At 43.3% G+C, this 26281-nt stretch overlaps 1 protein-coding gene across 7 annotated transcripts in view; it reads right to left on the reverse strand.

Moving 5' to 3' along the window:
- The window catches only part of NEXN (nexilin F-actin binding protein), a 90211-nt gene that overhangs the window by 20766 nt on the left and 43164 nt on the right, over window positions 1-26281 (reverse strand). For 2 of the 7 annotated variants that reach the window (XM_075320266.1, XM_075320267.1), the window contains exons 3-12: window positions 24599-24790; window positions 23318-23399; window positions 20670-20818; window positions 18212-18253; window positions 14672-14869; window positions 14160-14339; window positions 12000-12188; window positions 9768-9956; window positions 5171-5368; window positions 4203-4424 (exon numbers count right to left, since the gene is read on the reverse strand). In XM_075320266.1, the coding sequence (XP_075176381.1) occupies window positions 4203-4424; window positions 5171-5368; window positions 9768-9956; window positions 12000-12188; window positions 14160-14339; window positions 14672-14869; window positions 18212-18253; window positions 20670-20818; window positions 23318-23399; window positions 24599-24790 (1641 nt within the window). The remainder of the gene's footprint in view (window positions 1-4202; window positions 4425-5170; window positions 5369-9767; window positions 9957-11999; window positions 12189-14159; window positions 14340-14671; window positions 14870-18211; window positions 18254-20669; window positions 20819-23317; window positions 23400-24598; window positions 24791-26281) is intronic. The other 5 variants (XM_075320269.1, XM_075320272.1, XM_075320268.1 and 2 more) reach the window with 4 other exon arrangements.

Here is a 26281-nt window from a genome sequence, read left to right on the forward strand (position 1 = left end):
CCTAGGCAAAGCAATCTGGGCACCAGTATTAGATGCTTTTGCAAATTACGCCGGCTAACATTTGTGAGTTTTTTGGCATATACGGTTTTCTGTACATTAGTAAGTTTGTCTTACAGTGCCCCTTTTGCACCCTAGGGCTATGTGTACACACAGCAGGTTTTTTTACGCTGTGTTTTTGTGCGTTTTTGGCCACAAAAACACACCCGCGGCAAAAACGCATGTGTTTTTTACCGCGTTTCGGTGCGTTTTTGATCACTGTGTTTTGCTGCGTTTTTCCAATGCATTGCATGGGTGAAAAACGCAGGAAAACGAAAAAAAAGAATTGACGTCCATTTTTTTTTTTTTTTTTTTTTTTTAGCTCAAAAACACAGCTAAAAAAAAAAAAAAAAAAAATTGTGTGCGGACATCAAAAATGAAAACTCAGACTTTGCTGGGGAAGCAAAGTCATGCAGTTTTCTAAGCAAAAACGCACCTGAAAAACGCGTAAAAACGCCTAGTGCACACATAGCCATAGGCCGTGGCCACACGGGGATGTGTGCGAGTGGTCGCATGACACTCGGCACATTCTCACAGCACAGTGGGAGCCGAGTGTCATGCGACTGTGGTTCAATCGTGCGATCAGACCACAATTGCGGAGGGGAGGGTTGGCTCTGCAGAGGAGAGGGAGGGATTTATCTCCCTATCTCCTCCGTTGCCGGCTGATGCGAGAATCGCTCTGCACTCGCAGTACACCGGTGTAACACAAGAGCAATGCGTTGTTACTCTCGCCCCATAGACTTGTATGGGTGCGAGTGGAACAGGATCGCATTCCACCCGCAGTATGCTGCGACTCTTTTCTTGGTCCGATTAGGGCTGAGAAAATCGCTCACAGACTCATAGACTATTATTAGTCCAAGTTGAATGTGATTTATTTATTTATTTTTTTATTGCATTACACTCGCACCGTTTTTCTCGCCGTGTGTCCTAGGCCTTATCTGTGTGCGTTTTTATTGCATTTTCTGATGTCAATTTTAGTGCATTTTGCCACAAAACTGCAAGCAAATCCTTATGCCAGCAAAGTCAATGAGAAAGGTGAAGTGCACTGCACAGGTTCATATTTGGTGCAGAAAATAATCTGCAGCGTGTCAATCCTTTCAGTGTTTTTGCATGCAATTTTCACCGTTGTAAAAACACGTGCACAAAAAAAAAATTAAAAGCGCAGCAAAAACATGATTTTATTTTTTTTTTGCCCTGAACTTTTCCTGCCAAGAGATGCAGAAATTTCTGCAACCAAATACTCATCGTGCGCACAGAACCTCAAAACCTTCCTGACGAGCTCAGTTTTTTGTCAAATCTTTTTTTTTATTTTTACACCAGCATAGTCCAGGACAAGATGGAGTTTTGACAATACTCATTGTACTAAACCGTCCAAGAAAAATATAGTCAAAAAATTCCAAGTGTGATAAAATGGTGAAAAATTAAAATATGCAATTTGGTCATTGTTTTGGGGGTTTTGTTTTTGGGCATTTATTGCAAAATAAAAAAATAACCTGGTCATGGAATTTCTGGTCAATGCAATTATAAAAAAACATACAGACCCCACTTCATGAGACGAAGGTCTTTCACACCAGTCCTGATGAGCTGTGCCCTGGAATAAGTAATAAATCCATTGCGATCCTTGCATCTTCATGAATTCTGTGCATCATTTAGGCCGGTTTCACACATCCGGCTTTTTGCCGGATCCGGCGCTCTCCCGTACAGACAATACAGTACAGTGACAGCGCTGTAACTTCCGGGTCACATGCGCCGGTCACATGACCGCTTGTGACCGGCGCTTGTTGCGCTGTCACTGTACTGTAGTCACTGTATGGGAGAGCGCCGGATCCGGCAAACCGGCGAAAAGCCGGATGTGTGAAACCGGCCTTAGTGGCAAATCCAGCACAAATGTTACTCCAATCAAGGACTGGAAAACATTTCTATTGTACTTTACGCCTCTTTTGCGGCATCAATTACAATACATTTTTTGAGGATTGGCCACACCTTGTCCGGCCCAAGTTCCGCACACGTCTCTGAAAGTTGGCGATCCGGTTGGGGCTGACGTTAAAGTGCCAAGTGTCGCTAAATTTTGAGCAAATGCTTTAAAAATGCTGCCACATTTCTAGGGGTTTTATGCCAGAACTTTGACAAAAAACTTTTTTTTTTTTTTTAATTATTTCATTGCTTTTAAAAATTCAGAAAATGTGTTTGTGCCATTTTTTTAACCCGTTACATTTTTATGTTCAGATTTGTAAACAAAAGGGTGATTAAACATTAAAAAAAACTACTAGTCTCCCTTAGACTGTAAACACGCTGCAGAAAATGTATACACAAAAAAAAACTGCACCTTGTGCCAGAAAACAACAAAAAAATGCATGCGGTTTTTGCTTTTTTTTTATGTGAAATCAAGGGCTAAAAAGCACAAAGAATTGACATGCTGCAGTTTTTAGTCAACCCAAAATTGAAGGCAAAAAAAACCCCAATGTGCACACAGCATTTCTGAATTCTCATAGACTTTGCTGGGAGAAGGAAAGGCATGCTGTTTTGTGCAACAAACTGCGCAAAAAAAGTGTGGCAAAAACAGCAATAAACGCAGCTTTTGCATGCAGGCTTAGGCCATTTGCGCACTAGAAATTGGCTTTTTCTTAAGGAAAGAAATGTGAAAGAATCCCCACACCTGCAGTAAAAAAACACACCAAAACCGCAACGAAATCCGCATGCGGTTTTGGTGCGGAGTTTCAGCGGTTATGCCGCAGGTTGGTCCCTACGGTTTTTTACCAAAAATGAATGGCAAAACCGCAGGGACCTGCAGAAAAGAAGTCACATGCACATTAATTCCGCAGTGGAAATTCCGCGGGTAAATCCTCAAGGACAAAAAATGCAGTGTGCGCACAGCTTTTTTTAATCCCCATAGATTTTGCTGGAGAAGGATTGCAGAAATGTTATAAACATTTTCTACAGCGAATTCTGCGGGTAAATCAGCAGTGTGCGCACATGGCCTTGAGGCCCCGTTACACGCAACGATATATCGCCGGGGTCACGGATTCTGTGACGCACATACGGCATCGTTAGCGACGTCGTTGCGTGTGACACTGAGCGACCATTAACGATGGAAAATACTCACCAAATCGTGCATTGTTGACACGTCGTTAATTTTCAAAAAATCTTTGATTCTTGAGGACGCAGGTTGTTTGTCGTTCCCGAGGCAGCACACATCACTACGTGTGACACCTCGTGAACGATGAACTGCAGCTTACCTGCGGCCGTCGGCAATGAGGAAGGAAGGAGGTGGGCGGGATGTTACGGCCTCTCATCTACGCCCCTCCGCTTCTATTGGGCGGCCGCTTAGTGACATCGCTGTGACGCCGAACGAACCACCCCTTTAGAAAGGAGGCGGTTCACCGGCCACAGCGACGTCGCTAGGCAGGTAAGTCCGTGTGACAGCTTCTAACGATTTTGTGTGCCACGGGCAGCGATTTGCCCGTGACGCACAAACAATGTGTCGGGTACTCACACGCAGCAATATCGCTATCGATATCTCTAGCGAAACGCCCCCTTTAGAGTCTTTAACCTGCAATTTTTTGCACTGCAATGTATTTTTGCAATATATAGTGGAATTAAAAATCTGCCTGAAACCCAACCACTGGCACCAAGATGACGCTGGGTGCCGATATGGTTCTGCATTGGCACCCCACGGTCCTATCCTGGGGCATCAATGGGAGCTTAAACTGGGAAGCACGCATTTTAGAGCTTTTTAAATGCTGCTGTGAGTAAGACCGTGGCATCTAAATGGCAGCGATCAGAGATGACGCTGGTCGCTGCTGTTAGATGCAGATGCAGGTGCTGGCTGTATACCACAGCCCATTCCAGTTGTCTCGTTTCCTGACCCTACTACATTTTTGCAGAAATACCCCTTGTTCTACATTTTGCAAGGTCATTTTTTCTTTTTACGGCCGAAAATTGGATTAGAGGAAACGGGACCTTTTGAGCAGGTTTTCAAGCAAGTCCTGCAATTAGAGAAAAAGCGTGTAAAGTTGACAATAAGGTTAGTGACACTGGTAAAAGCAGAATGTAGCCAGGATGAAGCTATATTGAGTAGTCTGCAGAACTATCGCGGATCCTGTAAATGGGATGATTAGTACGAGACAAGCGGCCATTGTACAAGTCGCGATATGCGAGCATCTGACCTCATGGAAATGTTCTGCTTCCCTCTCCTTCAGCTCCTCGTCCTCGGCTTTTCTCCGTAGCCTCTCCTCTTCTATCTTTCTCTGAATTTCTTCTTCTGACAGTTTTCCAATTTTCTCAAATTTACTTTTCAAGTTTTTGGCTTGGATGGATCCAGTCCTTTTCAGTTTGATGAGTTCTTCATATTCTCGACTTAAAACTTCATAACTTTCATTTATTTCTTCCTACTCCAAAAAAAAACAAAGAGAAATCTGAGTGATTGTTCCTTTAGAGAAAAAGTTGCCAAAGTTTTTCTTAACGATTGTGGTTAAAAAAGAAAATAGAAAACTATGTTTTGAACATTTTTGCGGATTACAATGGTCTCTGTCTTCCCCATTATTACTATGGATTTGCACTATGAATCTTGTTTTCTGCAGATATATGGACAGTTGGGCATTTTTGGAGAGAATATGTTGCACAGGATACAAGGAACATGGCCTTTGATTACTATACATACAAAGATGATATGAATATATTTTCCAGAAATCAAAACCCCCTAAATTTAACTGTGCACGATATGTTTACAGAACATGCAACATCTCAAAGGGCTGTTATTGATATCAGAGGGTGAGGGTGTGGGCAACAGACACCCATCGATCAGCTTTTGCCAGAACCCTCATCTACTGAAAGTATATGGCCTGAACAGCCCAGTTGCGTAGTACCCTGTAGTGGCCGTTCCGGGTTCTGCAGTTCAGTTTCCATTGAAGTGAATGGGATCTGAGCTTCGGTACCAAAATAGGCAACAACTTAGTGGACTGAGCTGTTACCGCTACGTTCCCTGCACAACTGGTAATAGCTGATCGACGAGGGTCCCGGCTATCTAACACCCCGCTGATTTGATATTGATGATCTATTCTTAATTAATTAATGCAGACATTTCTGGTTGGACTTTGTACAGTGTCCCCCATATTCATGGCTTCTTGTGTCCCACCTCTCCCATCTCCTGTCGTAACTGAGCAAATTCTTGTTTCTCGAGTTCCAGCTTTTGTTTCCTTTCTTCCTCTTGTAACCTCTTTTCTTCCTCCTTTTTCTGTTTGAGGAGTTCTTCAAAATTGATTTCCAGTTTGCCTGGGGCCAGAGACTCTTGAGAGGTGGGTTTGCTGAGCGGCAGGCCTTCATCATCTGGTTCCTGATAAAGGGGGAAAAATAAAAAGTATTCATATACACTCCTCAACATGTCTGCACCACGGAGAGCTGAGCCTGAAGAAGCCATTACTGTCACATTTGGCAGATCGTTTAATAAGAAACAGTATATATCGCATACATACCTAATTATCTATATTACTATGAAGGGCTGGATCAACCAGGTGCCATAAATGCTACTACTACTACTACTAAAGTGCTCACTGTAAATATGTGCAAACTAGTGATGAGCGGGCACTACCATGCTTGGGTGTTCGGTACTCGTAACTAGTGATGAGTGAGCACTACCATGCTCGGTACTTGTAACCAGTGATGAGCGGGCACTACCATGCTCGGGTGCTCGGTACTTGTAACCAGTGATGAGCGGGCACTACCATGCTCGGGTGCTCGGTACTTGTAACCAGTGATGAGCGGGCACTACCATGCTCGGGTGCTCGGTACTTGTAACCAGTGATGAGCGGGCACTACCATGCTCGGGTGCTCGGTACTTGTAACTAGTGATGAGCGAGCACTACCATGCTCTGGTGCTCGGTACTCGTAACTAGTGATGAGTGAGCACTACCATGCTTGGGTGCTCGGTACTCGTAACTAGTGATGAGCTGGTGCTACCATGCTCGAGGGCTCGGTATTTATAACTGGTTACGAGAACCCGAGCATGGTAGTGCCTGCTCATGACTGGTGGTACCAGTACCGTGCACCCAAGTATGGTAGTACCTGCTCATCACTAGTTACGAGTACTGAGCGCCCGAGCATGTCAGTGCCCGCTCATCACTAGTACAAACAAATGCCCAAAAAAGTCAAGAAAGCCTAATTGAAATTAACTTAATTCTTATTTTTAATGCACTTTTGTATCCCTGTGAAGTCGTGTGGGAATAATGCAGAAATTAGAACTCCAGAACACGTCGTTGTGGCACCGGCTGTGACAGACCTTCTGCGCAACATTGGGAATGGGACAGTCATCAGGAATTAATCTATCGGCATACTGTAAAAGTAATCCGCTTCCAAAACATATGCTCACAATCTTTAATGGGCGCAATTGCAAAGTGCTTGCAAAAAAGCAAGCCAAAAATCCTTATTAAAAATCCCCCGAGAGTTTCGATGCACGGTGCAATGACATTCGGCTCACACTCGTAACAGAGCCTGAGCTGAGGGTCTTTAGCAGATCAGTGTGACCCCGGCCTCAGCCATATCATATTAATGACCTCATCCTAAAGACCGTTTATCAATATTAAAGCCACAGAGAACCCCTTTAAAGCATCTATAGAAAGTTAGTTTGTTGGTTTAAGGAAAAATTACCAAAATCATTGTAACAAAAACCCCAAAACTTCTCGGAGTGAGGTGATCGGCCGCCGGAGTCTGCTGGGGTCGGCCTGGTCAGAGGATCAGTTACTGGATTGTTTGTTCACAGCTTCCGATGGTGGAATGGAGTTTCAGATTTTTAATATGTATTTGTTAATAATGAACATTATGTAAATTAGTGTGTTAATGGACCTGGGTTGAACATCTCTTACTTTGCATGCGTCACAACTGTCCAGGTGAGGACACTCCATATCCTGAAGAATATAATCTTGGCCTGGGCTCTTAAAAATAATTTGGAAATTGTTTGTTTGGACAATAATACACAATTATTCCAGATTTGGAGAAAGCATATCTGTCACTAATGGATAAACAATCAATGATGTTGGCTACTTATGGTAGATCTTCCATTGTGACGTATCCCTTTTTGCCGGACTTATTATCCTTATACACGGGATGATCTTAATATAGTGTGACAAGGAAGATGCGATGTTCAGACGGTCAATGTATTTAACATCCAAAATATGCATCTGGGGTGTAGAATCAAAATTTTGGACACCCTGAACGTGCCTTATATATCTTCCCTTAGACAAGGAAAAAAAAATCTTCAGAAATGTATTTTGCACCAGTTATAAACTACCAATAGTTCCATATGTGAGGATCGGAATCAATTACAGTGGGTACGGAAAGTATTCACACCCCTTTACATTTTTCACTCTTTGTTTCATTGCAGCCATTAGGTAAATTCAAAAAAGTTCATTTTTTTCTCATTATTGTACACTCTGCGCCCCATCCCCCATCTTGACAGAAAAAAAAAACAAATGTAGAAATTCTTGCAAATTTATTAAACAAGAAAAACTGAAATCACATGGTCATAAGTATTCAGCCCCTTTGCTCAGTATTGAGTAGAAGCCCCCTTCCCTTTTGAGGTAGTACAGCCATGAATCTTCTTGGGATCCTGGATTTGGGGATCCTCTGCCATTCTTCCTTGCAGATCCTCTCCAGTTCCGTCAGGTTGGATGGTGAACGTTGGTGGATGCCATTTTCAGGTCTCTCCAGAGATGCTCAATTGGGTTTAGGTCAGGGCTCTGGCTCGGCCGGTCAAGATTGGTCATAGAGTTGTTCTGAAGCCACTCCTTTGTTATTTTAGCTGTGTGCTTAGGGTCATTGTCTTGTTGGAAGGTGAACCTTCGGCCAAGTCTGAGGTCCAGAGCACTCTGGAAGAGATTTTCTTCCAGGATATCTCTGTACTTGGCTGCATTCATCTTTCCTCCAATTGTAACCCGTCCTCCTGTCCCTGCTCCCCTAGCATGATGCTGCTACCACCATGTCTCACTGTGGGTATTGTATTGGGTAGGTGATGAGCAGTGCCTGGCTTTCTCCACACATACCGCTTAGCATTATCATCAAAAAGTTCTATCTTCGTCTCATCAGACCAGAGAATCTTATTTCTAATAGTCTGGGAGTCTTTCATGCCTTTTAATGAAAACTCTATGTGGGCTTTCATATGTCTTGCATTGAGGAGAGACTTCCGTCAGGCCACACTACCATAAAGGCCCAACTGGTGGAGGCCTGCAGTTATTGTTGACTTTGTGTAACTTTCTCCCATCTCTCTACTTCATCTCTGGAGCTCAGCCACAGTGATCTTCTTTACCTCTCTCACAAAGGCTCTTCTCCCATGATTGCTCAGTTTGGCTGGACGGCCAGGTCTAGGAAGAGTTCTGTTGGTCCCAAACGTCTTCCATTTAATGATTATGGAGGCCACTGTGCTCTTAGGAACCTTCAGTACTGCAGAAATTATTTTGTAACCTTGGCCAGATCTGTGCCTTGCCACAATTCTGTTTCTGAACTCCTTGGGCAGCTCCTTTTTGACCTCATGATTCTCATTTGGTGTGACATGCCCTGTGACCTGTGAGGTCTTATACAGACAGGTGTGCGCCTTTCCAAATCAAGTCCTATCAGTTTAATTACACACAGCTGGACTCCAATGAAGGAGGAGAACCATCTCAAGGAGGATCACAAGGAAGTGGACAGCAGGTGACTTAAATATGAGTGTCTGAGCAAAGGGTCTGAATACTTATGACTATGTAATATTTGTTTTTCTTGTTTAAAAAATTTGCAAAAATTTCTACATTTGTTTTTTTTTTTTTACAAGATGGGGGATGGGGGCAGAGTGCACATTAATGAGAAAAAAAGTGAACGTTTTTGAATTTACCAAATGGCTGCAATGAAACAAAGAGTGAAAAATTTAAAGGGGTCTGAATACTTTCCGTACCCACTGTACATTCTGTTACTTTGTATTAAAGAGGCTTTCCAAAATTAGAATATGGAAGATCTCTGCTTAAAGGGGTTGTCCAGCAGTTTTATACTGATGGCTTATCCTTAGGATAGGTCATCAACACCAGATCAGTGGGGGTGCAGCACCCAACACGCCCGCACAGTGCCGTTAACTGCATAGTGGCTATAGTGGGGTACTGCAGATCCACCCATATTCATTTGCGGAGAGGTGGCGAATGTGTCGCACTCGGTCGCGACCAGTATGCAGCTGATGGAGCTGTGCAGCTCTGTATCTGAACAGTTCCACCCGCCATAGGGAACAGCTGATCGAGTGGCGCACCCAAACTAATCTGGTATTGATGACATATGCTAAGGATAGGACATCAATATTAAAGTACCACACAACCTCTTTAAGGTAAGATCACCTTAAAGGGGTAAGCTCTCAGCACATAATGGAAAGAGTACGACACACCATCTGCATGGTTTACCTTGCATGGCGCCAACTTTTTGTAGTGGCTACGCCTGGTCTTACAGCTTGTGCCCATTGACTGGAATGAAATGGAGTAGGCTTCACTACTAGGCACAGTCCCTGCCAAAAGTACGGAGCGCAGCAAGGTAACAAGTGAAGGGGATCAGACACTCGGGGCAAATCTATCGCTCTTTCAAGCAGCTAGCCGGCAGAGTCAGAATCCTTATCTAGATTTTGAAGACTTGGGATGAATCTTCATCAAGAGTCATCCCACCTTATTCCTTCCTTTTAGAGACTAAACTTCAATACTTTGCATTGTATGAATGACGGGGTAAAAGCTCACCATGTTTTTCCGCGCCTCGGCAAACTGCTTCCTCTCCTCTTCCAGCCTCCTTCGCGCATCCTCCTCTGCTCTTCTGTGCTCAACTTCCCGTCTCTGTTTTTCCAGTTCTTCAAAGCCTAATTTCAGTTTTCCAGGGGAAGCCTGTTCTTTTTGGAGTTCGTACACATCTTCGTCTTCATCATTGGAAGCCTGCATGCCAAAAGTAATAATTTAAGGACGGCAATGTGTCCGTAATCAGGCCCCAGAAGACATCGGTCCGTGTGCACTGCAGCCCACCAGGGGGAAAACACTTATTACAGTTCTTGGCGTTTCGCACAAGTGATTGTAGATGGTCACTGTATAGTCATATTGCACCCATGTATCCCACCTGTCCCTGCACCCAGAGGGGAGCACAGTCTAATGTCATTCATGATTTAGGAATGTAGAGGAAACAGAAAAACCTCACAGAAAACCCATGCAAGGAAAAGCATGCACACATCGGCTGGTAGGAGAAGACCTCAAGTAAACCACTGGGCCATGTGCGGCACTGAAAATGACCAAGAGCAGATCTAGGAAAATATGGTCAATAATTAACGATGTCATTCATTACAAAAGGATTTAAATCTATTATAAACTCATCAGCCATAACATTAAAGTCATTATCAAGTGGAGTGAATAACATTGACCATCTAGTGACATTTTCGCCCAACGAGGGGATATATTAGGCAGTCAATAAACTATCAATTTTGGAAATGTATGTGTTGAGTGCAAATAAATGGGCAAATGTAAGGTTCTGACCAACGGGCTACTCGGTCAAAGTATCTCCAAAATAGCAGCTCTGTTCCTGGTATTCAGAGGGCCTTGTGGGATGTTCCCGGTTTACGGCAGGTCTTGTAGGATGTTCTCGGTATATGGTAGTTCTTGTGGGGTGTTCCCAGCATATGGAAGGTCTTGTGGGGTGTGCCCGGCATACAGCAGGTCTTGTGAGGGTGTTCCCGGTATACGGCAGGTCTTGTGGGGTTTTCCCGGTATACAGAGGGCCTTGTGGGATGTTCACAGTTTACGGCAGGCCTTGTAGGATGTTCCCGATATATGTTAGTTCTTGTGGGGTGTTCCCGATATACGGCAGGTCTTGTGGGGGTGTTCCCGGTATACGGCAGTTCTTGTGGGGGTGTTCCCGGTATATGGCAGGTCTTGTGGGATGTGTTCCCGGTATATGGCAGCTCCTGTGGGGTTTTCCCGGTGTACGGCAGGTCTTGTGGGGTGTTGTGGTATACGGAGGGTGTCGCGGGGTGTTGCTGTTATACAACTGGTCTTGTGGAGTATTCCTAGTAAAGTCAGCTAGTGACAGGACCCACAGAGGAAAGCAGCTATGATAGAAGGGTCAGGACATGCAGAGCATCACAGCTTTTTTTATGATTACTGCTCGGTATAATGCATAATTGTATACAGATGGTTTTCATGTAATGGCTGATGGAGTAGAAGCTCATCATCCACACCATTGCTTCATGTTCTCTACCACAACCAGAGGTTTTCGCCTCCTGACCCACAACTGAAACGGCCAAGCTCAGATCTACTTTGACTCCTATGATTTGTTGATTCCCCAGGAATCTCTTTGGTAATGAATCTATTGATCCTCCTGAATCCTAAATACCTTTTTTTTTTAATTTTAAACTATTTGTGTTGCATCTTTTCCGGACTGTTCTGGTCAGTATTTTGTAATCCATATGGAATGTCTTGCTTTGGATTAGGTGTTCTGGATATTTGAGGATGTGTTCCTACTTTTCATTCAGTCAACCATTGTTTGGGCGCATTCACGAGGGGCTACTGTCTATCCCTAGGAGGTGTGATGGTTTGGGCGCATTCACGAGGGGCTACTGTCTATCCCTAGGAGGTGTGATGGTTTGGGCGTTTCACGAGGGGCTATTGTCCGTCCCTAGGGGGTGTGATGGTATGGGCTTTTCACCAGGGGCTACTGTCCATCCCTAGAAGGTGTGATGGTATGGGCCTTCACCAGGGGCTACTGTCCATCCCTAGGTGGTGTGATGGTTTGGGCTTTCACCAGGGGCTTCTGTCTATCCCTAGGAGGTGTGATGGTTTGGGCTTTTCACGAGGGGCTACTGTCCATCCCTAGGAGGTGTATTCTTATACAATTCTTATTCTAACATAGCGATGCTGTCTTGTCTGGAAAAAAAAGGAGAATCATGCACGATGTGTGAACACAGAAGGAACGTTCTCCAAACACTACACTACCATGCTCTTCCTGGCTTCCGCAAACGCTCTTTTCTCGTCTTCTATCCTCCTCCTCGCCTCCTCCTCTGCTCTCATCCTCTCCTCCTCTTTTCTTTGTTTTTCTAACTCCTCAAAACTCAACTTCAGTTTTCCGGGGCGGATCTCTTCTTTGTGTGCATTAAAGCTTGCGTCGTCTTCATCATCACTGACCTTTGGAAAATAGATGCTGAGAAGTTAATTTATTTCTTATCTTGGAAGACATTTTCATTAACGTGACTTCTGCATAGGATTAAATTTGTATCTAAGAGTAAATGGTAAATTAACGCTCCATTCTTGCGGATGGCACAAACACCTGATATTACTAGGATTATAAAAAGGAGAAACAAAAAGATTAGGGATGTTTTGTGCTGGGCAAACTTGAGCTTGTGGTGAGTGTCATAAACCATATTTCAATAAAACTACTTAAAATGACTACGATCATAACAATGGAGAGCTCTAAACCTGCACACCAATCATGTCCTTGATACAATACTTCTTAAACAACTTTTGTTGCCATCCTCCTCAATTGAAGCTTCACCCAGAGCAGTCCAGCCTCAGATGAAGGCTGTAACCTCCTTTGAATGTGATTGTCGTCCTCCTCATTGACCACATTATATTTGCAGAACTGGAAATCTTGCGCATGTGACAGATGGTACGGACGCTGGGCTGTGAGGGTCGGCACTACTTCGCTAGAGAGACGCAGTTGTTTATGGCTTTGGGTGGGGTGTACAGCACTTACTATTTTTTTCGGGTTGGTGTTCATCACCACGCACCCGGTCACCATTGTAGACGCAGTAGGAAAACGCCTAACAACGGAGTTCTCTTTTCAAACCACAACTTAAACAATTGATTCTTTACACACTATGATAGAGATGGCCTCAATCCTGACAGTTTGCGGTTACTGTAATTTGGGGTACTCTCCCTCGACCTATCCCCGCTATCTTGGAACTAGTCTGCAAGCTGCCACGCACCTCTCCCTCTGTTCCCCCATGCTTCTTCTCACCCAATGACTGTCTAGTCGCACAACTTCCCTGAGCCCGCCAGGGTGAGCCGTAGACTCCAAACCTTTAAGAAGTTAGCTCAGGGTTCTCTGACCGGCTCCTGACACAGTGCCACGTCTTTTACTCCTCAAACTCTCCTGCAGAGCTCTCTCACGAGGCACATCTCTAACCAACCCCCTGGTCATGTCACTCCTCCCCTATCTTATCTAACAGCTAATCCTTCCCTTGCTCCTGCCAGCTCCGGCTGCTACATGGTACTGGCTCTGCTACATGGGGGGACCCGCACTTCACTAGCAGCAGTGTCATTTTACCACACACATTAACAGCGTACATGGTACCTAAAACACAAATAGGATGAAACACTAGGACTTGGGGAGGTGCAAACACTTCCTACACCTGCGTGCAAAGTCCTTCCTACCTGAGCACTCGCATTCTAGTTGGGTTCACTCTCTCTGGCTTCATCGCCACACTGTGCATGCCCAGGATGGCAGAGAGTTGCAAACATCACCAGCCCATTGAGGAAGACGTAAAACATGCCCAGGGAGGGAATTACTACATTTGAGGCCAGACTGCTCTGGGTGAAGCCATGACCCTCCAGTCTAGTTTGGCACAAATTGTCAAATAAATGGTTATTCTTGTATCAAGAACACAATTGCGTTTCTAAATTGTTATCGGGCATTGGAGGCTTGGTGGACCTGAAAAGTAACCTTAAGAAGTCTCCTTTTCAGAATGAGATCCGTCACCTTGACCTTACTGAGAAAGAAAGAAGCATCTAGTCATTTTAGGAATGACCATTCTGATTGACATAACTGACGAAAAGTGTCAATATGTAGATGGATATTATTCTGCCCTCCACCATTGAGCTATGGTCACTTCTTCATCTCAGATATCTTGTGTTCCTGGACCCTCCAGAGACGCGGACACTGATTCTATAAATATAATGTGGATTTTATTGTTAATAGTCCTACAAAATTAAGAAGCGTGCAGTCCAGATGGACCAGCTAGATACCGGACTGATGGGGAAAATGATATATCTGTTTCTTGGATGACACTGGGAATGGACAATTATTAGACATCATTCTATAGGTGTCCACTATGTGTAAGGGGGGATAAAGGACAGAATAATTAATGGCAGTATTACCGCATGTTGCCTGGCTTCCTCATATGTCCTCCTTTCCTCCTCTAGACGCTGGCGAGACTCCTCTTCCGCAAGCTTCTTTTGATGCTCCTGCCTTTCTTTTTCTAGTTCTTCGAAAGTTAATTTTAGTTTTCCAGGAGTCACTTGCTCCTTGCTCTTCTTGTCCTGAGTCTCTGTTTCATCCTTAAAAAATAAGATGTGTAGGCAGATGGCAATTATAATTAAGATAGTTAATTCCTACTGGGTCACTTGTATGTGACGACGTACAACTCTTCTTCATAGAATGGTAGAGTTGGAAGGGACCTCAAGGGCCATCGGGTCCAACCCCCTGCGAGTGTAGGTTTTCCTAAATCATCATTTCCTAAATCATCCCTCATTCTTAGCGAGACATGACAAAAACAAGCTTGGTATTTCCCTCCATTATGCCCCTATGTTTGAAGCCAAAATCAAATTAGTTCTGACTGTAGCCAAAACGTCTACCACTGGATACATTCACTGAATGTAGACATTATTACCATAGCGGTGGAACGTCTCTTAGCCTCTCGGAATGATTTCCTATGCTCGTCATAACGTCGCTTTTTTTCTTCTTCGCGTCTTTTTGTTTCTTCTTCTTCCCTTTCTTTCTCCAAATCTTCGAAGTTGACATTTATTCTCCCCGGAGATCTGACGGGCTTTTCTGTTCTTACGGCTACCTCAACTTCCTCTGTTTCTTCCTGTTTAAAATAGACACTCTCCTTGGTTAGATGAGACTGGTCACTAACTATTGAGAGAAGGAAACCATGTGCCAAAACTGCATAAACTATTTCTAAGAAGGAGGAAGGTAAGCGTTATGAAAGATTAAAACACCTCGCTTCCGACAGTAACTCGTTGGATTCTTTAATTAGAATCAAGGTCTAAAAGCTCGGTGACTTTGATTATTATACCAATCCGAATGTTGACTTTTTACAAGTCTGATCGGTCAAGTAAAAAGTTGCTTTAAAATGTATTATATTATGGGCTTGATACATTGTTGCATTTGCACCTGTTTTTTCAAGTTTTTAGTGTTTTCCATTTTCTTTTGTTTTTACATTTCCTCTTTCCTTTGTTTATGTCTACCTTTTAGGTGTTCACCTGTTTTATCTTACACAACAAATATATTCCAGTTTCCCAACCCCCTCTTCCCCCCCCCCCCCCCCCAGCTGGATTGATTTTAAGTATGCGAGATATTTTGGTGTAAGGAGACTTGAAGGCCATGCAATACTTCTCAAGGAAATGAAATATCCTCTTCAGGGAGGAAGTGGACTAGAATCCTAATGTCACCTATTGAAAGTAACAATCCTAAAAGTCAATATTGACCCTTTAACCACTTTATGTCCTAGGACGGATATATACATCCTAGGTCGCCTCCCTCCCTTTGATGTGGGCTCACGCAGCGAACCTGCATTATTCCTCGCACATGTCCGCTGATCTGACATGTAGCTAACAGGCGCGGTTGGATCGGAGATACAACATCAAAACATTGTATCTGCACAAATATGGTAAATTAAAACTGTCTCCTCAAGACACAAAAAATAAGCCATCATTGAGCCCCAGATCCCAAAAAATGAGAACGCTACAGGCCACTGCACTTGGAATTATTTCCTGTTTTCCAGTACAATATGGTATTGTTCAAAAGTAGAAGACGTCCTGCAAAAAACGAGCCCCTTATGGCAATATTGAGAGAGAAATAAAAAAAAGTTATGGCTCTTGGAAGAAAGGGAGGAAAAGAGAAAACTGAAAGACGCTGGGTGGTAAAACGTTAATGAGCCTTGGCACATGACTTAGGGTAAAAAGCCTAAGCTTTGCACTGATGAGGAGCGAACTCCCCGAAACACGTGTCTGCAAATGGAGTGTCTGGTTTGGCTTTTTTTTTTTTTTAACCTAAGCCATATGGAAGGTTTGGGTAAATATTGACTTTTAGGATTGCATTTGTTACCCCCAATAGATGGTGCTAGTGTTCCAGTCCTCGTCTTCCCTGAAGAGGATATTTACATCGATATTTTGGTGCATTTTTTAGCTCTATTTTTTTAAACAAAAGTCACAAAAGTTAAAAATATAGACCATTTTTAAGTTGGTCATTATAAGGCTACATTCACACTTCAGTCTTTTTGCATCAGTCACAGTCCGTTGCCTTGAGAAAATACGGTATCCTGCAAAATATTTAGCAGGATTCAGTTGTTTCCCCATAGACTTGTATTAACAACGGATTATTGCGACTGATGGCTTTGCGTTGCATCCGTAGCATGACGGAGTCAGTCGTGGAATGACTGACCGTCGGGCGGAAGGAACTGACACTGTAACTTTTTTGGAGCATCAAAAAAACTCATTACGCAGGATTCCGTCACAATCCATCAAGAGGTATAATGGTTGTCTATGCTGCTGGATTCCGCCGCAATCCATCACATCCGTCGTTATTTGCTACTGAACATGCCCAGTATGTACACAATCACATTGCAAGGCTCCAGATAGGCTTGATAGGAATAATCCACACACAATTTTAGCTATTACAACATTTATTCTGCCCCTCTCTCTACAAACTGTCACAGATGGCATGTGAAAACACAGTAATAGGTCACCAAAATGTCTGGCACTCCCATTGGGCTGTCCCAAAAACAAACGGATCATGACGGATCCGTCGTATAACGGACACACAACGGATGTAAGGCTACTTTCACACTTCAGTCTTTTTCCATCAGTTACAATCAGTTGCCTTGAGAAAATACGGTATCCTGCAAAATATTTTGCAGGATTCAGTTTTTTCCCCATAGCCTTGTATTTACGACGGATTGCGACTAATGGCCTTGCGTTGCATCTGCTGCGCGATGGATCAGTCGTGGAATGATTGACCGCTGGGCGGAAGGATCTGGCTCTGTAACGTTTTTTGGAGTGTAAAAAAAAACACACTGCGCAGGATTCCGTCGCAATTCGTCAAGAGGTATAATGGTTGTCTATGGTGCAGGATTCCGTCGTAATCCGTCACTTGACGGAATCCAGTGCTGGATTCCGTCATGTTCTATTGAGCATGCCCAGCATGTCTGGCACTATCATTGGGCTGTCCCAAAAACCGGATCCGTCGTAAAGCGGATGCACAATGGATGTAACAGACGCGACGGATCAGTTTTTTTACAGGATTCCAGTAAACGGAATCCTATGAAATAACTCATCCATTGCATCCGTTGACATCTAAACAACAGATCCGTCATTCAGTCGCAACAACGGACCTGACGGATTTGAAATGACTGAAGTGTGAAAGTAGCCTAACGGACGCAACACATCAGTTATTTCAGAGGATTCCCGTGAACTGAATCCTTTGAAGTAACCCGCCCGTTGACAGCTAAAAAAACGACAGATCCGTCGTTCCGTCACAACAACGGACCTGGCGGATTTCAAACGACTGAAGTTTTAAAGTAGCCATAGCTGCATGCTGTATTTTAATGAATTTGGTGCCAAAAATTACAAAAAGAAGAACAGTGACTTAAAAGAAATCACAAATGATGAATCTGGCCCTATGTTTTTTGGTAAAACATTTTTGGGAACAAAACATTGGCTTCTTGATGACTAGTTCATTCTGGGTATATTATTCTCACAATGTCCGTCAGCTGTCATATATTAGATAACGAAAACCGATTCCAAGGATCGTGTCTCTCGGTTAATTTGACAAGTTTTATCACAGAAGAAAGTGCATTTTGGAAAAGTAGAAGATGAAAGAATTCTGCAAACCATGAACTGAAGGGAAACGTCTAATATATATATTTTTTTTGGTCTTTGAAATTTCAGCTGTAAACTCTAATATAAACTAAGAGAATTAAAGAAATAAAGAAATAAAACTTTAGTAAACAACAAAAGTAACAGTAAAAATAAAATAGTAGCGTTATTTTATACTGGATGACACTTTAAATATCCAGGATGGGAACCTAAAAAAAAACCAACGTATCTTATTGTGGAAAGAAGTATTAGTAAATATGAAGAGAGGAAAACATCAAAAAGGAAAAAAAGTAGGAAGAATAGGAATTTTAGTTAAATAAATTTCTCTTTACCTCCATTTCCGAGTCACTTCCATCACAGTTAATGTCCTCAATCTATTAAATGAGAATTTGTTATATTGTCAGGCCACCTCAAAAAGAAGACGCTGATGTTTTAATCATGAGAAAAAAGAAAAAAGAAATTCTAGAAGAACAGGAAAAAAGTCACCTATGAAAATCAAAGTGAGATTTTAAACAATTTTTTTGATGGCTTCTGAAAAGGAAAAGAATAGAAACCCTACAGTTGATTTGTCACGAATGTCTCCTACAAGAACTTTTAAATCACCACTGAACTGACGACAAACTTAATTTCCTACACCCAATACACAATGGTCATCTGAATAGAACATAATACTATTGGGGCACGTTACTCCAGATTTTGGCAAAATCATAGCATTAAAATTTGCAACATTTTTTTTCCATCAACTGATAAATTTGCAAACTGGAGAGAAAAGGCTCAATCTGCAAAAGAGACTTAAGGCTGCGTTCATACTGTGTTCATCTCCCTGTTCCGTGGTCCCATCGGAGTTTCCGTCCAAATGGGTTTCGGATGAATGTGTGGCTCCCCTGGGACCACTTTTCAGGGGTAATATCAATCCCGGTTAAGGAGGTTGTTAACCTGCCAATGCCTTCACAAAACACACACACACACAACAGCATGTGCTTACTCACAGGGGGTTGGACTAGGGCAGACAGGGGAGACAGCCAGCACGAAGCATGGGACTTCCCCAGTCGCTAGGACAATTACTGGGGGCGGGCACCACATGGGGTAGAAGTAGGAGCAACCATCACACTTTGGAGAGAACCTTCCTGGGCACAGCTTGGGATAACATCTAGCACTGACAACTGGAGTTAGTGTTTCTCTCTCTTCGTGGGCCCGTGGCTTGGAGAAGGAGGCTCGGCTCAGGTTCCGGATAGCTTCATAGGGACACTTCACTAAAAGACTTTCACGTGCACTGGTGGTAACCAACGACGGATCCGGAATCGGCTGAAGCCCATTGTGGCAGAGGACGGAACTCTGGGGCAGCGCCTGAACAACTTGTGAGTAAAAAGACTTGGAACCGCAGCCCCTGTCTCTGCCTCTCCTTTAACCGGCGCCAACGCCTAGCGCTGCGGTGCCAACGGGGACTACCACCACCCCCATCATCCTCCCAAGGGTAATCCTGCTCCGCCTGTAGGGAGCGACACCATCCCAGCTGCACCTGACATCTGCCCTGGTGAGAGACCCTGCAGCGGCAGCCCAAATCCCTGGCCATGTACTACAGGTGGCGTCACGATCACCTAATAGACTTTCATAACCTCCGACTACTACCTACATCCTCCCTGCCACCCTCCAATCCTCCTTCCTGTACGATTCTGGGTAACGGAACCGGCCAGGCCACCACGTGACGACGCAGACGATCTGCCCCCCTGGCCCATCAACGAGTAGGTTAAAACATTTGCCCCATGGGGAGCTACACATGCGCGAAGGGGCCGCTGACTATAATGGAGCAGACGGAGCCACCGAGACGGAGCTCTCTCGTGCACCATTTTCGGGAGTTTACGCCTATTAGAGGCGGACATCCAGACATAATAGCAAGCGTCTGGGTGTCCACCTCCAGTAAGCGTATACTTCCGAAAATGGAGTATGGCACACGATGGCTCCATTACAGTCAGTGGCCCCGTTAGCGTATACGTCCAAACTAGTTTGGCTGGGGGTTCGGACGGAATCACCGACTGGACCATTGAACAGGGAGGGGAACGCAGTGTGAAAGCGGCCTTATACTTTGTTAGATTTATTGTGTCAATTAGGAGGAAATATCTTGGATTTTAATACAAATTCACATTTGCTTCTATGATTTACCGTCTGTTTTTCTGGGATCAGATACACCAGTGTGAGTTTTTTGTCTCTTATCAGTGATGACTTGTCTTGCTGGAATGAGGGGTTGAAAGGATAATTGGCACGTTCAGGAACAATTTTTTTTTTACTTAAATCCAGGTATATTGGGCTAAAATAATTTTTTTTAATTGCTTTTTATTTAAAATAAATAAATAAAAAAATTGCACTATTTGGCTTTTATCGGCTGATTATTTCCCCCACATTTCTGGCTAAAGACTGAGCTGGCTATGAATTCGTCAGCGAGCTTGTAACTCTTTTATGAATACCTCTCAGCCGGTTTATGACCACATCAAAGCTCAGTTTAACTTTGATGTGGTCTGTAATCATAACCGAGAGGATCACGGAATAATTATTTTTACAAACTTCTGATACCGTAGCAAGAGTTCAGTGAACTCATTAATGTACAGGGAGTCTGTAAGAGCCAACCAGTGCGAAGATTTCAATGAAACCCATTGGGAAAAAAAAACCAAAACACTGTTCCCAAAGGTGGCAAGTCCTGGATTAGAAGCTGGACAAGGCTCAGTATTGCACATTTATGTTCGGCACCAAAATACTTGTGTAGATAAGACAAAAAGGAAGGTAACCCTGACTTACATTTTCAGCTTTCTTTGCCAGTTCCCGCTGAATCTTCTTCTTTTCCTTCAAGTCCTGCTCAAGTCTCCGCTTCCTCTCCTCCTCCATCCTTTTTCTCTCTTCGTCTTGCCTTTGTTTCTCCATTTCGGCAAACTTTCCTTTAACGGTTCCTACAACAACAAATGGATCAAGGAATGAATATGATCTGTTCCCCCCAAATCTAGGAATCATCCAGATAACTAACAAGAGAACAACTTTTGCCGATTCGACACTACTTATTTCATTAAAAGGCTTGTACCAAGCATTGGGCAGAACTAATTGACTGCTGTGTTTCTACCCACTGGAACCCTCCAAAAAAACTAAAAATCTGCTGCATTCATTTTTTTGGGGACTGATGTCGAGGTACTCATGTAAGACCTCTACTCCGTTCAGGTGGGATTCTGCAAAGTCAGGTTCTGAGGATTATGGCGGTCCCAGCAATTGGACCCCCAGAGGTCAGTAAGATGTGCCCTATCTTGTTGACAGGGAGTTGGTACAACACCCTTTGCCGAACCCCCTCTTACCTGTCGGGATCCCCGTCACCCCTCCTCAGATTTGTAGCCCCTGCACAAGGTCATTGATCCATCATGATACACACATGGCGGTGCACCGGGTCTACTGAACAGTAGAAGCCCTGGGGATGCCGGTAGGTACAAGTCGCTCCATCGGACTCATGCCTGCTCTGTGGCTGCTGGACCAAGGTCCTATAAATCAATTCGCTCATCTCTAACCGTCACTGTTCAATTTTTTGCTTTTTAGTAGTTACAGTGCCTACAAGTAGTATTCAACCCCCTGCAAATTTAGCAGGTTTGATAAGATGCAAATAAGTTAGAGCCTGCAAACTTCAAACAAGAGCAGGATTTATTAACAGATGCATAAATCTTACAAACCAACAAGTTATGTTGCTCAGTTAAATTTTAATACATTTTCAACATAAAAGTGTGGGTCAATTATTATTCAACCCCTAGGTTTAATATTTTGTGGAATAACCCTTTTTTGCAATTACAGCTAATAATCGTCTTTTATAAGACCTGATCAGGCCGGCACAGATCTCTGGAGTTATCTTGGCCCACTCCTCCATGCAGATCTTCTCCAAGTTATCTAGGTTCTTTGGGTGTCTCATGTGGACTTTAATCGTGAGCTCCTTCCACAAGTTTTCAATTGGGTTAAGGTCAGGAGACTGACTAGGCCACTGCAACACCTTGATTTTTTCCCTCTTGAACCAGGCCTTGGTTTTCTTGGCTGTGTGCTTTGGGTCGTTGTCTTGTTGGAAGATGAAATGACGACCCATCTTAAGATCCTTGATGGAGGAGCGGAGGTTCTTGGCCAAAATCTCCAGGTAGGCCGTGCTATCCATCTTCCCATGGATGCGGACCAGATGGCCAGGCCCCTTGGCTGAGAAACAGCCCCACAGCTTGATGCTGCCACCACCATGCGTGACTGTAGGGATGGTATTCTTGGGGTCGTATGCAGTGCCATCCAGTCTCCAAATGTCACGTGTGTGGTTGGCACCTAAGATCTCGATCTTGGTCTCATCAGACCAGAGAACTTGAACCAGTCTGTCTCAGAGTCCTCCAAGTGATCATGAGCAAACTGTAGACGAGCCTTGACATGACGCTTTGAAAGTAAAGGTACCTTACGGGCTCGTCTGGAACGGAGACCATTGCGGTGGAGTACGTTACTTATGGTATTGACTGAAACCAATGTCCCCACTGCCATGAGATCTTCCTGGAGCTCCTTCTTTGTTGTCCTTGGGTTAGCCTTGACTCTTCGGACAAGCCTGGCCTCGGCACGGGTGGAAACTTTCAAAGGCTGTCCAGGCCGTGGAAGGCTAACAGTAGTTCCATAAGCCTTCCACTTCCGGATGATGCTCCCAACAGTGGAGACAGGTAGGCCCAACTCCTTGGAAAGGGTTTTGTACCCCTTGCCAGCCTTGTGACCCTCCAGGATCTTGTCTCTGATGGCCTTGGAATGCTCCTTTGTCTTTCCCATGTTGACCAAGTATGTGCTGTTCACAAGTTTGGGGAGGGTCTTAATTAGTCAGAAAAGGCTGGAAAAAGAGATAATTAATCCAAACATGTGAAGCTCATTGTTCTTTGTGCCTGAAATACTTCTTAATACTTTAGGGGAACCAAACAGAATTCTGGTGGTTTGAGGGGTTGAATAATAAATGACCCTCTGAATAAACTTTTCACAATTTAAAAAAAAAAATAAAAAAAGAAATAACATTCTTTTTTGTTGCAGTGCATTTCACACTTCCAGGCTGATCTACAGTCCAAATGTCACAATGCCAAGTTAATTCCGAATGTGTAAACCTGCTAAATCTGCAGGGGGTTGAATACTACTTGTAGGCACTGTATATACTAAAATAATAGCATTTAGTTTACTATTATCCTACAAAAATACATGTAAATTCCTAATAATTTGGACAGGACAAGCACATTTCTATGGTTGAACATCTGGAAATATGTTTTTCTGGATGTCCCTTCTATGATTCTCTTGCCCATGGTATCTAAGCCTAATCTTTACACTGGTTGTGTTGTGAGAAATAACAATTCGAAATAACTCAAATTCTTGCAAAAAGTAAAAGAAAAATGCAACATATTTTGACATTGTTTGATCCGATTTACCGGTGAGCTTCGGGACGTAGCCTTTTTCCACCTGTTTTGGTTTATCTTCTTCTTCATCGTCAGATTCTAGTAACTCTTTAATCTGGTGGCAAAAAAATAAGAATTATTGAGTAGTAATGCAAGAAAAACATGGTCCGGACCAGGGCTGACACACCATTGGTGCAATCTGTGCAGCTGCATAGGGGCCCAAGGGGTCAGGGGGCCACTACCACCTTCAAACTGGCCCTATAATGGGCTACTACCACCTCCAAAAAGGCCCAATAGGTAAGGGGGCCACTACTACCGCCATAGGAGCCTACTACCACCTCCAAAGGGTCCAAGAGGTCATGGGGCCAGTACCACCTCCAAAGGGGCCCAAGAGGACAGGGGGCGACTACCACCTCCTTAGGGATCAAAGAGGTCACAGGGGCACTACCAGCTCCAGAGCAGGTGGAATTGTGCATTATGATGCATTCTTGCATAGGGGCCTCTTCTGTCTGTGTTCGGCTCTGTCCGGACCCTGCTATGTAGGAGGGTGTACAAAATAAATATACAATTGTCCAATTGGCCAAAAAATGTTCACCCTTCTTCCTCCATTATCACTAACCTTATTGAAACATTACTTTGATTATGTGATATATCCAACACTTACTAAGTTGCAGAATTTTAGCTGGAGGGATAAACCCCAATGTGTGATTTTTCAAAAAAAAGTGTAATTGAGAGCATTGTTTCTCATCATTCCTGTTGCATCAGTATATATGTATGTTGGTGTTTTTTTCTGCAGTACAGGGACAAATACCACAATTGTTAAGAACTAATACAAACTTAAAACCTGTTTCGCCAATAATCTGGCTTCATCAGGGGCACAGTGATCTAGTAATAGGCTAAATTGTGAACTCAATTAGATAGCAATATTGGAAAATCCAAATCACCAAATCTATTTTAGTAATGTAATTGGTGTTGGATAAATCACAATTTAAAATACCTAATAAGAGTGGTGTTTTATTAGTGCATATGATGGAAAGTGGGTAAAAAAATTTTTTGGGACATTTGTACATTTATAATGTATCATACAGTACAAAAATCATGGTGGACTTCTGCCACGAGCATGGACACGATATAAAGAAATGCACCACACCCTGATCCATTGATCTGTACAAGAGACCACAGGGAACATTTTTGAAAATAAGTGGACAGTCGTAAAGATCGTCACTTGGAGGTTAGTGTATATGTATACTGCGGCCTACACTCGTATATCATGGCTACCACACAAGACAGTGAATCCACAGCAGCACAGAGCACCTCTTGCTTCCTTTTGTTCCAGATCCGCTCCCTATTATACTGTTCTTTCCTCCGCTGTTTTTCGTCCGTGGATCTCCTCTGGCTCCGATCCTCTCTGGCTTTCTGCATGGCTTCAAATTTATTCATTACATCTCCCTTGCCAAGTTTTGGGACGTAGGTTTTTTGGACAGGTTTAGATGTAGAAAGCAGAATCTTCAAGATGAGAAAAACAGGAAAGGAGCATGACAGATATCAAGAAAGAATTATAGACAGAAAGAGAGTAAGGACAGAGCACGAGACGCATTTCCCAGCGCATGTTATTGTTATTATATTATCTGATGGATTTTAATGGGAACGTAAACCTAAAGTCTCTGTTATCTCTGATGTGAACTTAAAGGGGTTTTTCAGTGGATAAAAAAAATATTTTAAAATGGCTTAAAGTAGGTAGAAAAATGATTAAAAGAAGTGACGCTCACTGATACCCCCTTAAACCCCCTCACTGGTCATGGATCAACTCAGTCCCATCTAGTCACTACTTCCTGAAAACACAGGAAGTGCCTGTTAGCCAATCACAGGCCACAGCATATTGACCCACCTCAATCAGTGACTGGCTGAACCAGCATTTACTGCCTTTTCCTATGTGTACAGGATCATAAACAGGGAGAGGAATACGGGTGTAAGCCACGCTAAAACCACAGAATCCAGAAAATGTAAATAAATCCCTTTATTTTCATAAGTCTACGCGTTTCAGAGATATATCCATCTCCTTCTTCAGGACAAGGGAAATCAACTGATGATTTCCCTTGTCCTGAAGAAGGAGATAGATATATCTCTGAAACGCCTAGACTTATGAAAATAAAGGGATTTCTTTAAATCTTCTGGATTCTGTGGTTTTAGCGCGGCTTACACCCATATTCCTCTCCCCGTTTATGATACTATTAACCTTCGGGGCCGCTGCTGACCACCACCGTTACTTGTGCAGAAAGGAGTTGTGACTGGCACAACCCCAGCAGGTGAGTGCGTTTTTAGCACTAGACTAAACCCCCATACCGGGTAAGATCCTATTTTTGCGCTTTTATTCCACAGGTACATCACGTTCTATGTGTACAAGAAGCATTAACTGACACTTGCTGTGTGTACAGGAAGTATTTACTACCATTTCCTGTGTGTACAGGAAGTATTTACTAACATTTTCAGTGTGTACAGGAAGTATTTACTACCATTTCCTGTGTGTACAGGAAGTATTTACTGCCATTTCCTGTGTGTATAGGAAGCATTAACTGACACTTCCTGTGTGTACAGGAAGTATTTACTGCCATTTCCTGTGTGTACAGGAAGTATTTACTACCATTTTCAGTGTGTACAGGAAGCATTTACTACCATTTTCAGTGTGTACAGGAAGTATTTACTACCATTTTCAGTGTGTACAGGAAGCATTTACTACCATTTTCAGTGTGTACAGGAAGTATTTACTACCATTTCCTGTGTGTTCAGGATGTATTTACTACCATTTTCAGTGTGTACAGGAAGTATTTACTACCATTTCCTGTGTGTTCAGGAAGTATTTACTACCATTTTCAGTGTGTACAGAAAGTATTTACTAGCATTTCCTGTGTGTACAGGAAGTAGAGATCAGCAGAGACTGGAAAAATGTTAATACACAAGAATCTCGGGAATGTGACTGTGAGCATGACTTCTCAACCT

This window comes from Anomaloglossus baeobatrachus, chromosome 8 (genome assembly GCF_048569485.1).
Source record: "Anomaloglossus baeobatrachus isolate aAnoBae1 chromosome 8, aAnoBae1.hap1, whole genome shotgun sequence".
NCBI lineage: Eukaryota > Metazoa > Chordata > Amphibia > Anura > Aromobatidae > Anomaloglossus > Anomaloglossus baeobatrachus.